The 14,287-nt window shown below is 38.3% G+C and overlaps 2 protein-coding genes across 2 annotated transcripts in view; one reads left to right on the plus strand and one right to left on the minus strand.

Annotated features, from left to right (window-relative positions):
- The window catches only part of kcnb2b (potassium voltage-gated channel subfamily B member 2b), a 140,207-nt gene extending 127,095 nt beyond the window's left edge, over positions 1 to 13,112 (minus strand). The window contains exons 1-2 of the mRNA XM_048175086.1: positions 12,693 to 13,112; positions 10,875 to 11,573 (exon numbers count right to left, since the gene is read on the minus strand). Of these exons, the coding sequence (XP_048031043.1) occupies positions 10,875 to 11,456 (582 nt within the window). The 5' untranslated portion in view covers positions 11,457 to 11,573; positions 12,693 to 13,112. The remainder of the gene's footprint in view (positions 1 to 10,874; positions 11,574 to 12,692) is intronic.
- Positions 1 to 14,287, plus strand: part of trpa1b (transient receptor potential cation channel, subfamily A, member 1b) — a 241,149-nt gene that overhangs the window by 132,879 nt on the left and 93,983 nt on the right.

Consider the following 14,287-nt stretch of genomic DNA (forward strand, 5'->3'; position numbering starts at 1 on the left):
ATAATGAATCAGTGTATTGAATCATGATTCGGATCGCGTGTCGAACTGCCAACGGCTGAAATCACGTGACTTTGGTGCTCCGAACAGCAGATTCGATACACTGATTCATTATGCTCCGAAGCTTCCTGAAGCAGTGTTTTGAAATCGGCCATCACTAAATAAATCATTATTTTGTTTTTTTTGGTGCACCAAAAATATTCTCGTCGCTTTATAATATTTATTTTGAACCACTGTACTCACATGAACTGATTTAAATATGTGTTTAGTACCTTTATGGATCTTGAGAGAGGAAATGTCATTTATGAAGGCCTCACTGAGCCATCGGATTTCAACTAAAATATCTTAATTTGTGTTCCGAAGATTAAAGGTCCCGTTTTTCGTGGTTTTTTGAAGCTTTGATTGTGTTTATAGTGTGCAATATAACATGTGTTCATGTTTCGCGTGTAAAAAAACACAGCATTTTTCACATAATTTACTTATCTGTATACCGCTGTTTCCACTGTCATAAAAACGGGCTGATGACTTCCTTGTTCTATGAAGTCCCTCCTTCAGAAATACGTAACGAGTTCTGATTGTGCCAGCGGTTCCTGTGTTGTGATTCGACAGCAGTTTAGCGCATCTTGCCCGGAAAGGTCACGCCTCTTACCATAACGTGGAGATGCACGCGCTCAGTGTTATTGTAAACATGTCTTTAATTTTACCCTATCAATTTGAGCCGGAATCAGACCCGGTGATTGGACTGCGGGATGAAAATAACAGCGTTTCGACAACATGGCGACAAACACACTCTACAAACGCAACTCTTGTGTATTCCTGTGGGCGGAGGTTAGTCAAAAAACTGTTTTAGTGACGTCATTAAAGAAGGAAGTAGAGGGATGTAGTCCAAACTGGCCGTTCGATGTAGGCGACTTCTGTTAAATAAAATATCTCGCTTGGCATTGAACTTTGAGCTTTAAAATTTTACAGATTTTATTTATACTCTAACAACAACATTACACACTAACTAAAGTTTGAAACATGGGATCACGAAGAACGGGACCTTTAACGAAGGTTTTAGGGGTGTGGAACGGCATGAGGGTGAGTAATAAATGACAGAATTTTCATTTATGGGTGAACTAACCCTTTAATGTTAACAACATCAGCATTGTGTGACTACATGTATTTAGTGTGTATTAGCGTTACCTGTAGATTTCAATTTCTGTACAGTCTAATCTCTAACGTTAATTTGTCATACCATACAATCCGCAATCAAAATGATAAGTTTAATTAATCCAGCTGCTGTGAGAAAAGGCTATAAATGATCTGTCACCTTCAGCATCCTCACATGCCATATAGCCTACTAGCCATGACTAATTTTTTATGTAAACAGACATGACACAATGACGCGAAGATGAACGGCTGCATGTTCAAATTTCCTGCGCAAACCCACCAGTACCATCCAAATTAGAAAACATTATTATTGTTGTGAATCGGGCTAAGATAAGGAGATAGTTTCGAACACTGGCTGGTTATGTACTTGCATAAAAAAGTTACAGACTGCAGCTTTAAATAAAATTACATTAAATCTATAATAATCCTGAAGCAGACCCACCAAATCTAAATCCATTCACACTCCATCATGACAAGACCTCCTCATACATTTGAGACGGTGGCAAATATACTCTTGCTTCGAAGACCTGACATTAAGTGGGCCTGTACCCCTCTTTTAAATCAAGCCAGTTTATTTAAATCAGCCTGCGAGTGCAAGCTCCAGTGTGGTGGAGATTTGTAGCATATTTTAGCCCCATAATTCTGTTTGAAACGTGGGTATAAATACAAGGCGAGAGGTGCATTAGCCGAATATGTAAAAACGACACTTCTAGCATGAATCCTCGGTAAGGTTATTAACTTAAGTTTGACTGAGCTCTACAATTCTGCGACAGTCACTTAAACCTACAGGGCACAGCTGTTACTCTGCAATAACAAAGATACACTGGCACTGCGGTGAATGTGAGACATATGCGACTATAAATAAATCACATAATATGAACCAACCAAGAATTGAGTGAGCTTCAAGGCCTCGCTGTGCACTTCTATTTATTTTGAAGAATCAAGGCAGTTTTAGGCTGATTATGCAACCTGATTTCATTATTATTCATATCATCAAGTGAAGTACATGAAGTGCAGTTCAAGCTAATTTTTTCACCTTTAGATAATACATACAATATCAGTACGGACAGCTTCTAAAATAACTTTTTATGTACTCTATATATACATATCTTAACAAATCCTTTGTTTATGCTCATAGATTAGAGAGGCATGATACACTGGCTGATAGTTATAAGGATATCAGAGTTCGTGTTTGGTTTTGGTTTTGCACATGTTTAGTTCTGTTTCTTGGGTTTGTATATGTTTCCATGGTTTCTTGTTGATTTGATCATGTGAGCCTGTTATTCATTGATTGGTTTGTTTGTGTATTAAGCTCTGTTTCTTTCAGTTCATAATCTGTTCACGTGGTTGTCCTATTCAAGTTTTCAAGTTAAGAGTATTCCTGAGTATTTTTCTTTTGAGTTCCTTGTTAATAAACATCACTACTGCTGTGATTAGATCCTGATTTTCTCATCATTATTGCAACCATTGTTGACAATATTCGATAATGGAATAAATTAGTATCGGTCGATATTGTACAGTATATTTAATTTTACTCATTACATGCCCCTATTTTTACATTTAGATTATCCTTGCTATCATCTAATGCACACATGGGGCCCTATTTTAATTATCTAAACGCCAAGTGTAAAGCGCACGGCGCAAATGCACTCAGGGCGTGTCCAAATCCACTTTTGCTATTTTAACGACGGAAAAACGGTCCGTGCGCCGGGGCGCATTTTTGAAATGGGTTGTCCCTATTCTCTTAATGAGTAAAGGGGGGAACGTTCAATAAACCAATCAGAGTGTCATCTCCCATTCCCTTTAAGAGCGAGATGCGCTCGCGCCATGGCGGATTGCTATTTACATGGCGTACACGCGATGAGTCAGTTAATATATATGTGTGTGTATTGGCACGATTGTTCAATTAATTAGCCAATTTCGTTCATCATTATAAGTAGTAATAGGCTGAATTGAAAATAGGTAGCCTAATTCTAATACACGCAATGACTATTCATCATTACATTTTTATATTTATGTAGCCTACACAATAATATTCTTTTACACTGTAATCCTTTTGTTTTTAATATTTGGCATGTTTGTGTGATGCGCATCTCTGTGTGTAATAAGCAAAGTCAACGCGCACTGTGGACGCGCCCAGAGGCGCAGTTTCTACCAACGCGCTCTAACAACAAAATATTGCGCCATTGACTTTAGACTTTAGACCAGGTTTGAGTTGGTCTAAGGCGCAGTCTATTTTCAGCTCCTTAAAATAGCAATGCGCGGGCAATGCGCCTGAACACACCTCTTTTTTAGACCAGCACGCCCATGGGCGCACTAACTGGCGCAAATGCATTTACTAATTTAAGGATGTGGCGCTGAACGGGAAAACGCGAACGGCGCCGGACGCAAATTAGCAAACACACTTGCGCTGCGCCTTGCGTCGCATTGCGCCGGGTGTATTATAGGGCCCTTAAAGTTAAAGTTAAACATTAATCATTTAAAAACACTGTTAAAATGTAATCTTTAGCAAATCTTAAAATGAATATCCATTTTTCATACTGTACATTATAATGTAGTGATGCCTAAATTCACTTGTATAGCATTTAAAACCATTGATTTTAGATTTCAGTGTTGTAATTTTTTATTTATTTAGTCAAAATATAATACAGAAGTATCGGTTATTGGTGATCAGTCATGAAAATAATTATCAGCTTAAGGGTATTGGCCAGAATTTTAATATCTCCCTATCATACAATATAGATTTTATGGAATTCATATCTATTTAACTGTAAAAAATGGCATTAACTACATTAATGCCAAAAATTTAATGCATGATTTAACGCTTCAGAAGTTTTGAGAGTTTTAGTATAAGGTATGTATCATTGTCTATCCAAATAGAAAAAAAGAAAATAGAAAAAAAAAAGGGTTTTTTTGCTTATTAGTATGCATATTTCTAGAATATTGGCTGTTTAAAAGTACTTATTAAGCACATATTAATACCTCATTCTGCATGACCTTATTCTACATTCTTAATCCTTAATAAGCAGTAAATTAAGAGTTTATTGAGGGAAAATCATAGTTAATAATGAATATGTGTTCCCTATACTAAAGTGTTACCAAAAAAACTAACAGTAATGAAATCTCATAGGAATATGGCACTGAAAATTTGATTTGCAGGAAATGCCTCAAAAGAAGAAATTATTCATTGACACATTTACTAAGATCACCCGAAGCAGTGCATCTGGTAGGACTGTATCCAACCATTACTTTGAATGCTGTATTTACAGTTACTTAGTTTATTTACAATAAAACTCTGATTATAATGAAATGGAAGACATGTGCTTGTATGTTTAGTTCCTGGAGGAAAATGTTGCAGATGTGGACAAACATATGGTTTAATGTATGATGCATGACCCTACATAAAGCCACACAAACACTCCACTACAGTACATAAGAGTGCATTTCATTCATCTCCACCTTGATTTATTGATGCAGTCCAGCATCATCTAAATCCTATATTTAAACTTTAAAAGATAAAGTCATTATGAAGATTAATTACTTTCATTTAGATTAATGTATCTTGTTTTGTTTTTACCAGTCCTTCTTGGTTTGTCCTGTGAAGGACTTCCTATATCTACGTCCTTTAGTACAATCCCCCTGGCGAGTGAAAACGTTGTACCCTCACCTAAGGCTACTGTTGCATTAGCCAGCTGCCTATTTATAGCGTCAAGGTGCAACTCTCCCAAATGATTCTCTCTCCTCTGTGAATGTTACCTCTGTAAGCCAGGACCACAACATTACATCGAGCTGCATGTGTGCGTGTCCGAGTGTGAACTGACCAATACATTTATTATTCATGGTGAATGTTTGAAGAGAACTGATTCAGAAGAAGATACATGCTGAGGTTTCATTTATATTACCACAGTCTCTCTCTCTCTCTTCAGTCTATCAGTATATCAGAATACGTGCTGTACTGGACTCATGCAACTCTACCTTTAATCGGACCCCTTAAACAATGTGTCAATCATCCTCTTTCCATTTTTAACCTGTGTTCACAGCGAAGGAAGTATGGTAAATGATTGCTCGGTGTTGTAATGTTTGGACACATTAGTGGAGATTCCTCTGAGGAGATGTAATGAGATCTCTGCATGTGTGCAAGCAGTGTCGCAGTGGTGGGAGGGGGATTCGAGCATGTAATGGTCCTTTACTGACCAGGGAAAGAATGGATCATCTCCTAAGAGAATTTTTTTTATTATTTTTCTGCTCTTTCTCTCTCTCTGTAAATGTTCTGTAGCTTAAAGTCACCATGAAATCTAAATATTTTCACAGAATATTGCAGTGTTTCTTATAAATGATTGTAATCCTTGTAATCTTTCATCAAAAAATGTTAACCTCCCCTGTCCCTCCAAATGACAACTGTTCTCTTTATGACGAATGTCTCAGCAGAGGTTGGGACTAAATATCCTCCATAACTTACAGCAAACTGGCATTCATATCCATTTAGTTAGCCAAGCCCAACTTCCTACAATCCAGTCGATTCCCGAGGACGAAATCAAGTACCACCCTACATTTTTTTTCCCCCCTCATTCCAGCAACCATTTCACTCAGATATACGTCACAATAGGGAAGAAAAGACTATCGCAACTTCCGTTTCATGCTAACTTTGTTGAACTGTCAATCTATCAATTCTCTCTACAAAAATAAGTAATTTGATCTGACAAAACAAGCCCAAAATAAGCAAGTTCCTAAAAAAAAAAAAAAAAAGCTCCTGTTTTCCTGAGTCTAGGGAGGGACTAGTTTCAGCCTCAGACGTCTCTCCCACGGACCGTTGACTGAACGTCTAATGCATATGGCACACTTAAAGGATTAGTTCACTTTCAAATAAAATTTTCCTGATAATTTACTCACTCCCATGTTATCCAAGATGTTCATGTCCTTCTTTCTTCAGTCGAAAAGAAATTAAGGTTTTTGATGAAAACATTCCAGGATTATTCTCCTTATATTGGACTTCAATGGCCTCCAAACTGTTGAAGGCCTTCCAAGTGGTTCCGCCAAAACCGCACTTTCATATTCTTCAAAAAGCTTACGCTGCATGTCCTACGCCTTCCCTATTCTACTTACGGAATGAACGCAGCGCCAGTTCCATTTCCATAGAATAGGGAAGGGGTAGGAAGTACAGCGTAAGCTTTTTGAAGAATACGAAAGTACGGTTTTGGTGGAAGCACTTGGAAAGGCGATCATTTGTTTATATAAAGCATATACATTTACATTTTTTTCAAAAATGACTGATCATTTTGCTAGATAAGACCCTTATTCCTTGTCTGGTATCACTTAAAGCCCTTTGAAGCTGCACTGAAACTGTAATTTTGACCTTCAACCGTTTGGAGACCACTGAAGTCCATTATAAGGAGAAAAATCCTGGAATGTTTTCATCAAAAACCTTAATTTCTTTTCAACTGAAGAAAGAAAGACATAAACATCTTGGATGACATCTTGGAAAATTTTATTTGAAAGTGAACTAATCCTTTAACTAGAAACACTTTCGAAGTCATCATCTGTTGGTTGAATTCTACAGGATTTCCCAGAGACGTGTGTCACGTTCTTAATGGTCCGCCTGGAAACAATCGCTGTGACGCCAAACACCCTCGTGGAAGAAGAACACCCTCGTGTTTACAACTGTGACAATGAGCGCTTACCAGGATCAACCAAATGCTGAATTTTCAAAAGTATGTGAAGTTCGCAGATCTGTTGTTGCAGTAAACTTACACAATGTTATTAAATTAATAACTTATTAGATGCATGCTGGCCTGTTCTTGTAGGGACTTCGACTTTGCATTTTCACACCCCTAAACATGTCGTGGAAAAAACGAACTGTGATTGGTTGCATTACATGTCAGTCAAACGTCCTCTTGAGCGGTCCTTGGCCAAGGAAAGTAGTTCACTAAGCGAGACTAGGGCGGGAATATCTGTTTGTCCAACCAATTGCAGAAAAGGGGCGTGACCAACATTACTTCAACCAGTTTGGAGACGGGACTGTCTGTTTGTCTAGCCAATGGTAGGAAGGGGTATGTTTTGGAATAGAGTATTATAGAGTGTAATAGAGAGTGCAACAATGCCCGTCCACTTTTTGAGCGGCCATTCATTTTTTGCACAGGGATTTTAAAAAGTCTTTATTAAAGAGTTATAGGTCATGAACCAAAGCAACCAGCTACGAGGTGAATCACATTAATAGAGTGCCCCAGGGATGACGCATTTTTGTAGGCAAAATCCGGAAGCGAGTTAGCATTTTAGGACTTCCGGTTCCAACACCGTCAAGTCTATGGGTTTTTTGAATGGGTTTTTGCTAAATCGCCTGAAATAAGGTCTGTGGTTAACAAAGCTTCTAAATATTTTCACGTTTTGATCTATGACATAAAACACACCAGTTATAACCCACTTGTGATTTTTTTAAACTTTTACTGTGTCTTAAAATCGGCGGTTGCTAACAACTTTCTAAAAGGGACTACTTCCTTTGGCGGGGACTTTAGACGTCATCATTAAAAACGGGACATTTGGACAGCATTTCTCATGAAAAAGTGGATAAGTATTCATAACAGCACAGATCATAATCAGCGAGCATGTTTTTAAAATACAGTTTGAGGAAGCTTGGTGGTGACGACGTTGATCCGCAACCATGGTGTGCTGTAGTCCGTTTATAGCCTACTGTTAGCCTTTTATATCTGACGACTTTATTTAGGCTTCAAAATCTATAAATGTTGTGTTAACTTGTAAAGATTATCTTGATAGACAAAACGTGTAAGTGTCATAACTCTTTGTTAAACACAGAGCTTATTTTCTGCGATTTTTCCAAAAGTCTATGGGAAAAATGCATAGGCTTTCGATCGAGGGAACCCGTGCGCTGCTAACTTCCGGGTTGGCCTACAAATACGCGTCATCCCTGGGGCACTCTATTATGATTCGCAGCAAAAAAGTATTTGAAAATCGTACAAAAAGACAAAGGTACATGACTGTGTACTTAACAGCTTTAATGAAGGGAAGAACTACAATCCCATGAAGCAATGCAAGTGACAATTGAATTAAAAATAGAGAAATATAAAACTATTAATTATGTATACAGAAACAAACTACATTGAAAAGACAAACTGACAAAATAATTTAAAACAAATAAATTACAATTTGTCCATGTTTGACACAATCATTCACAAACAAAATGACACGCTTCAGCTTCAAATTGTTTTCCCTGCATCATGCACACATTTTGAAATGAGGGGTTTCCTGTGAATATAAAGAGGCTTCCCTCATTCAAACTGCATGAAGCTCTAAGGCAAAGATCTATGAGCAAGCTGTTGTTTGTACATTTGGGAACACACATGCGCACTCTATTCACTTCAAGCATGTAATTTCCTCTCTTTGTGCCTTTGCATTCTGTTTAGAAAGCCTTAACAGAGCACTGACAAACACAAATGACTCTCCCTCACTTGCCTGTGAGGTAAAATCAAGGCATTACCAGTGTTCCCAGACCACAGTGAGTGTCTGAGCTCTTATAATCCACACCCTGTGCAGGAAACAGCCAATGCTTCTTCTATATTACCACAATCTTCCTGCTCTTTCCATCATGAGCCTGTATCATAAATTAAGTGGGTGGAGGCAGGCTGAAATTGAATCAGCCATGATTCCCCTTTAGGTGGAGGAAATGTCCAACAAAACGGATGACACTGCATTTGTGGTAAAAACAACATGCACTGCAGGACGTCCAAAACGGTTATGTTAACAACTGTATTTTTTCATTATGTCTCACATGGCTGTGTAGTTTTGTCATACTTTAGGAGGATGTTTTTATGATATGCTATCTCAGATGTGAAATATAATCCTTCTCTGCGCTGAGCTCTATGCTGGATACTCCTCGTAAATGATCAGTGATTGAATTTCATCAGCGTCCCCCCCCCAGCCAATGGATGGCTTAGAGCACACTGTACACCCTTAGATACAGGCGCACATTAGAAACTACACAGGACATACACTGTGAGCAAGTACAATGAAAGATCAAATTAATGTAATCGGATAGATGTCGCATTGTGTAAGATGAACCATATCAAAAGGAAATTGTCTTTATGATATATTCAAATAATATGACATTCAAAAATTCAGCAAGCACTAAATATCATCTAAAAATTATGCAAGATATAAGTTTTAATGTGACATAATGGTCATTCTGACTCAACAAGCAGAGCTGCTCTTGCACACATTGCATTCAACAGCTAACTGCCAACTGGCGCCAACTGTCTCTGATCAGAAACGGCAAAACAAGCCCTTCCACCACAGACGAAAACCTTTGCAGCTTCAAAACTTTTCACATTCTTGCATCCACTGTAATCATGTTCTACTCGTTAGACTTTGTGTTCCGGTCCAAACAAATAACTTCTTTCCTTTCTATTGAAATTAGCATTACACTCAATTTGCCAAACATGTTTGCACAGCATTTTTCCAGTACCACTGGAACAATATAATATCCAAACACAAATGCTCTGTTCCAAAACTTAATGAGACCATTATATATATATATATAATATATTTAAAGCTACGCTATATAACTATTGGCCATCTAGGGGTTAAAAATAAAACTACATACGTTTTGCAGAAGACATTGTTTTGGTTGAGCAAATTGGTTGGTTGAAATCTTATCATACTGGATGGACAAATAAATTAAGTTCATTTTTTATTTATTTATTTTACAATCAGTGATTTCCCGGAGGTTACACAATATGTATGTGCATTATGTTTTTATGATTATTAAGGTACAGTCCCATTAGCGAAATTGTCATTTCACACAGAAGTCACTTTCAAACCAAACAGCTTTATGTTGTTCAATGCAGTGAATTTACATGACATTTACATTTACATGAAAAAAAATGTTTCGCCCTCACACGAAATTCCCAATTGTGTTGATTCCTATTGAATGATTGGATTTCATCTGCAGAAATACGCCTGAACAGCAGTAAATGTGATTGCACATTTATTGTGCTTTAGCTTAGCAATATGCTAACATCAAAGATTCTAAAGTCAAAATAAGCTGTCTCGTTTTGAAAGCTGCGTCCTCTGGAGATCATATTTGTCTGCGACATACGTCGTTGAGGCTGCCTCATTTCAGTGAAGTAACAATTACATTCCAAAGTTAAAAAGGAATTACAACTATTTACTTCAGAAGGAATGACTATCAATTTTATAACTGGTTCCTTTTCTGAAGTGAAACATCCTTGATAACAAATGCGACCTCCGAAGGACGCAGTCTACTGTCTTCTCGCCCATGAGGAGTGTTCCAAATCGGTCACTTATGAGTGAATGAAGTAGCTACTAAGTTTTGGAACAGAACAAAACAGAAGGCAGTATTTACGCTTATTAGAGTATTGTGTTGTTAGCTTAGCAACGTGCTAACATCAAACACTTTAGTTAAGTTTCCCGTGCGGTACAGCCAATGTAGATTGTTCCAAAGCAGTCATTTATGAGGTTTCATATGTTAGGATACTGTCTTACACAGGAGGAACCTGTAGCTCACTTGGTTCTGGAACAGAGCTACTCTGAATCAACCAAATGTACTGAGAAAACAGAGCACACACTGAAGTTCTGCACTTCATCATTAATAAGGAAAGAAGGGCTTGTGTTGTTGCATGAAAATGGTTATTGTGGAGCTGTCAAATGCCCCAGGAGGCCCAAACTGTACCGCAAGGTGTACCGCAACACCTTACCTTAGCAGCAACTGAGGAACTTGGCTTCTCCAAAAGGTCCCAAAGTTTCTTCCTCTTGTCTGAGCAGCAGGTGTTATCAAATTCCCCCTCTCCCTCCCTTTCTCTCAGAGTCTCTGCCTCTCTCCTCAGCTCCTCGTTCATCTGCTCTTTCTTCTGATGGTAGCGAGCCTGGCAGCACGATTCCAGGTAGATCTCGTCAATGCCCCAGTAATCGAGCTCTTGCCCGAAAGACAGAGCGCACATTTCCTCCATCATGTGCAGCTTTCCAGTTCTGTAAAAGTTCAAGATGGACGTGAACGCACCAGGGTGTCTGTCGAAAAAGTATTCATTCTCATTCAGGCAGTAGTCGTCGCAGACCTCCATTAGTGACTCGTGGGTGTTACAGTCTCTAAGCTTGCCTAATCTGGTTCTGGGAAGCCGGTCCAAGGTCCGCCATAAGACCTCATGGTTGAGGCCCCCGACGTTGATGCGGACCCTCCTGGAGCGAGCCTTGGTCCGGATGATCTCGATCGGCTCAGGTGGAAGCGAAGTCGCGGATCTTCCTCCAGGTTTTGGAACCCCCAATCCAGTCTTCTCCGCCATTATGTGTGAGGAGACAGGCGACTCTTGCCAGGAAGAGGTGTAAAGATGAAAATCAACCAGAAGACAACTGGGAAAAGACAATTAGGTTGGGTCCTCCTTAGACGAGTCCCTCCATGGCTGTGAAGACAGACACAAGAAAAAGGATGCTGGAATATCTGAAGTAAATGTTCTGATCATGCACAGACACCTGTTGTTTCCACCTTGCACGTTTTTCATGCAGTGCACAACAATTCTTCTAAGATCCATTAGGAATGTGTTAGATTGTACTGTATATGTTTTGAAGCATTAGAACCCATTTACATATCACCAGCCAAGCATGTCTTGTATGTAAAGAAGAAACGTAAGCCCTGGTATACTTCACCAAAGCCTAAGCTAAGAGAATCGTGGCACATCTTGTTTAAACTAACAAGAATTAGTAATTAACACAAGCATTATCTTGTTGCCACATTCAATATTCATCATTGGCCTTCTATCATTTCAAGGTTACGTTCAGGAGTCTAATGTAAGCCGATATGTGAGCGAATATAAAGGTTGTCATTATACAGAATATGCAGTTCTCCTTTTTCTTTCTTAAACAAACATTAAAACATAAAATAACAGCAAAAAAACATTGTTTTATTGCACACTACTGATATTCAGCTACTTCTGAACCTCTTTGTTTTACTTTTTTTGCACAAATTGGATTGCATTCACTGACATTAACAGCACTCAAAAAGCAACGTTTAGTGTTATTTCTGATCCCTTAAAGATGTAATTTATTAGTGTTAAGTTAATTATGTCATATTAAATATGATTTTTGAATCTAATGAAACTAGATTTTAGTTTTCAGTTACCAATTGTTTGCATTTAGTACTGATTCTGTACAGAACTGCAACCCAAACAGACTCTTTCACTCCAGTAATCATCCGTAATCTTTCCTTTATCATATTTTATTTCAGAGGTTAATATATCAAGCAAATAAAGTATTATATATCAGCAAAGTATCTACATTTACAACTTGTGTGTCCATCTGTGCCACTGTTTCTCACATGAGGAGCCGTCATCAGTGTCTATTAAAACCGTTCGATGCTTTGCAGTACCTTTAACTTTGTAGCCTTGCTATTAAAAAATGAACCTGTTCTGAAAAGCAAATCTCCCTTCACTTCATCTCAGCTGTTCCACTCAAACAAGTGACGTCCAGGCATCACGACTTGCCATAACAATGTTTCTGCCAATCCAACAAACTATATTTCTTACCTTCCTGAAGTAAACCACCGTTTGCATATACAAACCGCTGTGTGTGCAAACGGGAGAAAAGACGTCTGCGGCTTTCCTTTAAGATTCCCAGCTCTCAACGGAGGCTTCAGTTATGACCGGACATGTGTTCCACATTTTGTTCAGATCTCGCAGTACACCGGGAAATTACTGTCACTAAAAGAGCTCCCCTTGTCTTGCTAAGAGCGCTACCTCCATCGATGGTTTGATACGGTGAGTCGGGATGTCTGCAGATGTCGGACGCGTAAAAGCGGAGGGCGCGCGCACTGTGTGTGGAGCTGCAGAGTGACACTGAGCGCGCGTGTGTGTGTGTGTGTGGACGGAATGGATCGTCTGAAGCACGAACTGCATCACAGCCTAGAGGTGAAACCTAATTGGATTGGTCTGTACATCAGCAAGGGCAGCAGCAGATCAACTTCAGCATGAACTCTCTCTCTCTCACTCACTCTATCAAGTTTATGTCCCGTACATTTATGAGTAGCTATATAAACAAAGTATGAATATATATTGACCACCTGTAAAATGTATCTCTTACAGGAAGCAAGTCTAAATAAAATTATATATATATATATATATATATATATATATATATATATATATATATATATATATATATATATATATATATATCATTATTTTTTTACTTAAAAAAACAACAATTTTATCAATATTTAACACTAAAAGAATACATATTGCCTTGTTAAACATGATATTAATTACATAGAATATCTTTCTCTGCACATTATTAGGCAATCCAAACTTTTATTTCTAAAATATTTTACAGTAAATTTGCGTGTTTTATAATAAAATATATTTTTGTGCAGTATAACGTGACTTACAGTTAAAGGGTTAGTTCACTGAAAATTTTGTCATTTATTACTCTCCCTCATGTCATTCCACACCCGTAAGACTTTTGTTCATCTTCGGAACACAAGTTAAGATATTTTTGATGAAATCTGATGGCTCAGTGAAGCCTCTATTGCCAGCGATGTTACTGAACCTCTCAAGATCAGAAAGGTACTAATGACATATTTAAAACAGTTCATGTGAGTTCAGTGTTTCAACCTTAAAGGTCCCGTTCTTTGTGATCCCATGTTTCAAACTTTAGTTAGTGTGTAATGTTGTTGTTAGAGTATAAATAAAATCTGTAAAATTTTAAAGCTCAAAGTTCAATGCCAAGCGAGATATTTTATTTAACAGAAGTCGCCTACATCGAACGGCCAGTTTGGACTACATCCCTCTACTTCCTTCTTTAATGACGTCACTAAAACAGTTTTTTGACTAACCTCCGCCCACAGGAATACACAGGAGTTGCGTTTGTAGAGTGTGTTTGTCGCCATGTCGTCGAAACGCTGTTATTTTCATCCCGCAGTCCAATCACCGGGTCTGATTCCGGCTCAAATTGATAGGGTAAAATTAAAGACATGTTTACAATAACACTGAGCGCGTGCATCTCCACGTTATGGTAAGAGGCGTGACCTTTCCAGGCAAGATGCGCTAAGAGCTGCTGTCGAATCACAACACAGGAACCGCTGGCACAATCAGAACTCGTTACGTATTTCTGAAGGAGGGACTTC

This window comes from Megalobrama amblycephala, linkage group LG22, assembly GCF_018812025.1.
Source record: "Megalobrama amblycephala isolate DHTTF-2021 linkage group LG22, ASM1881202v1, whole genome shotgun sequence".
Lineage (NCBI taxonomy): Eukaryota > Metazoa > Chordata > Actinopteri > Cypriniformes > Xenocyprididae > Megalobrama > Megalobrama amblycephala.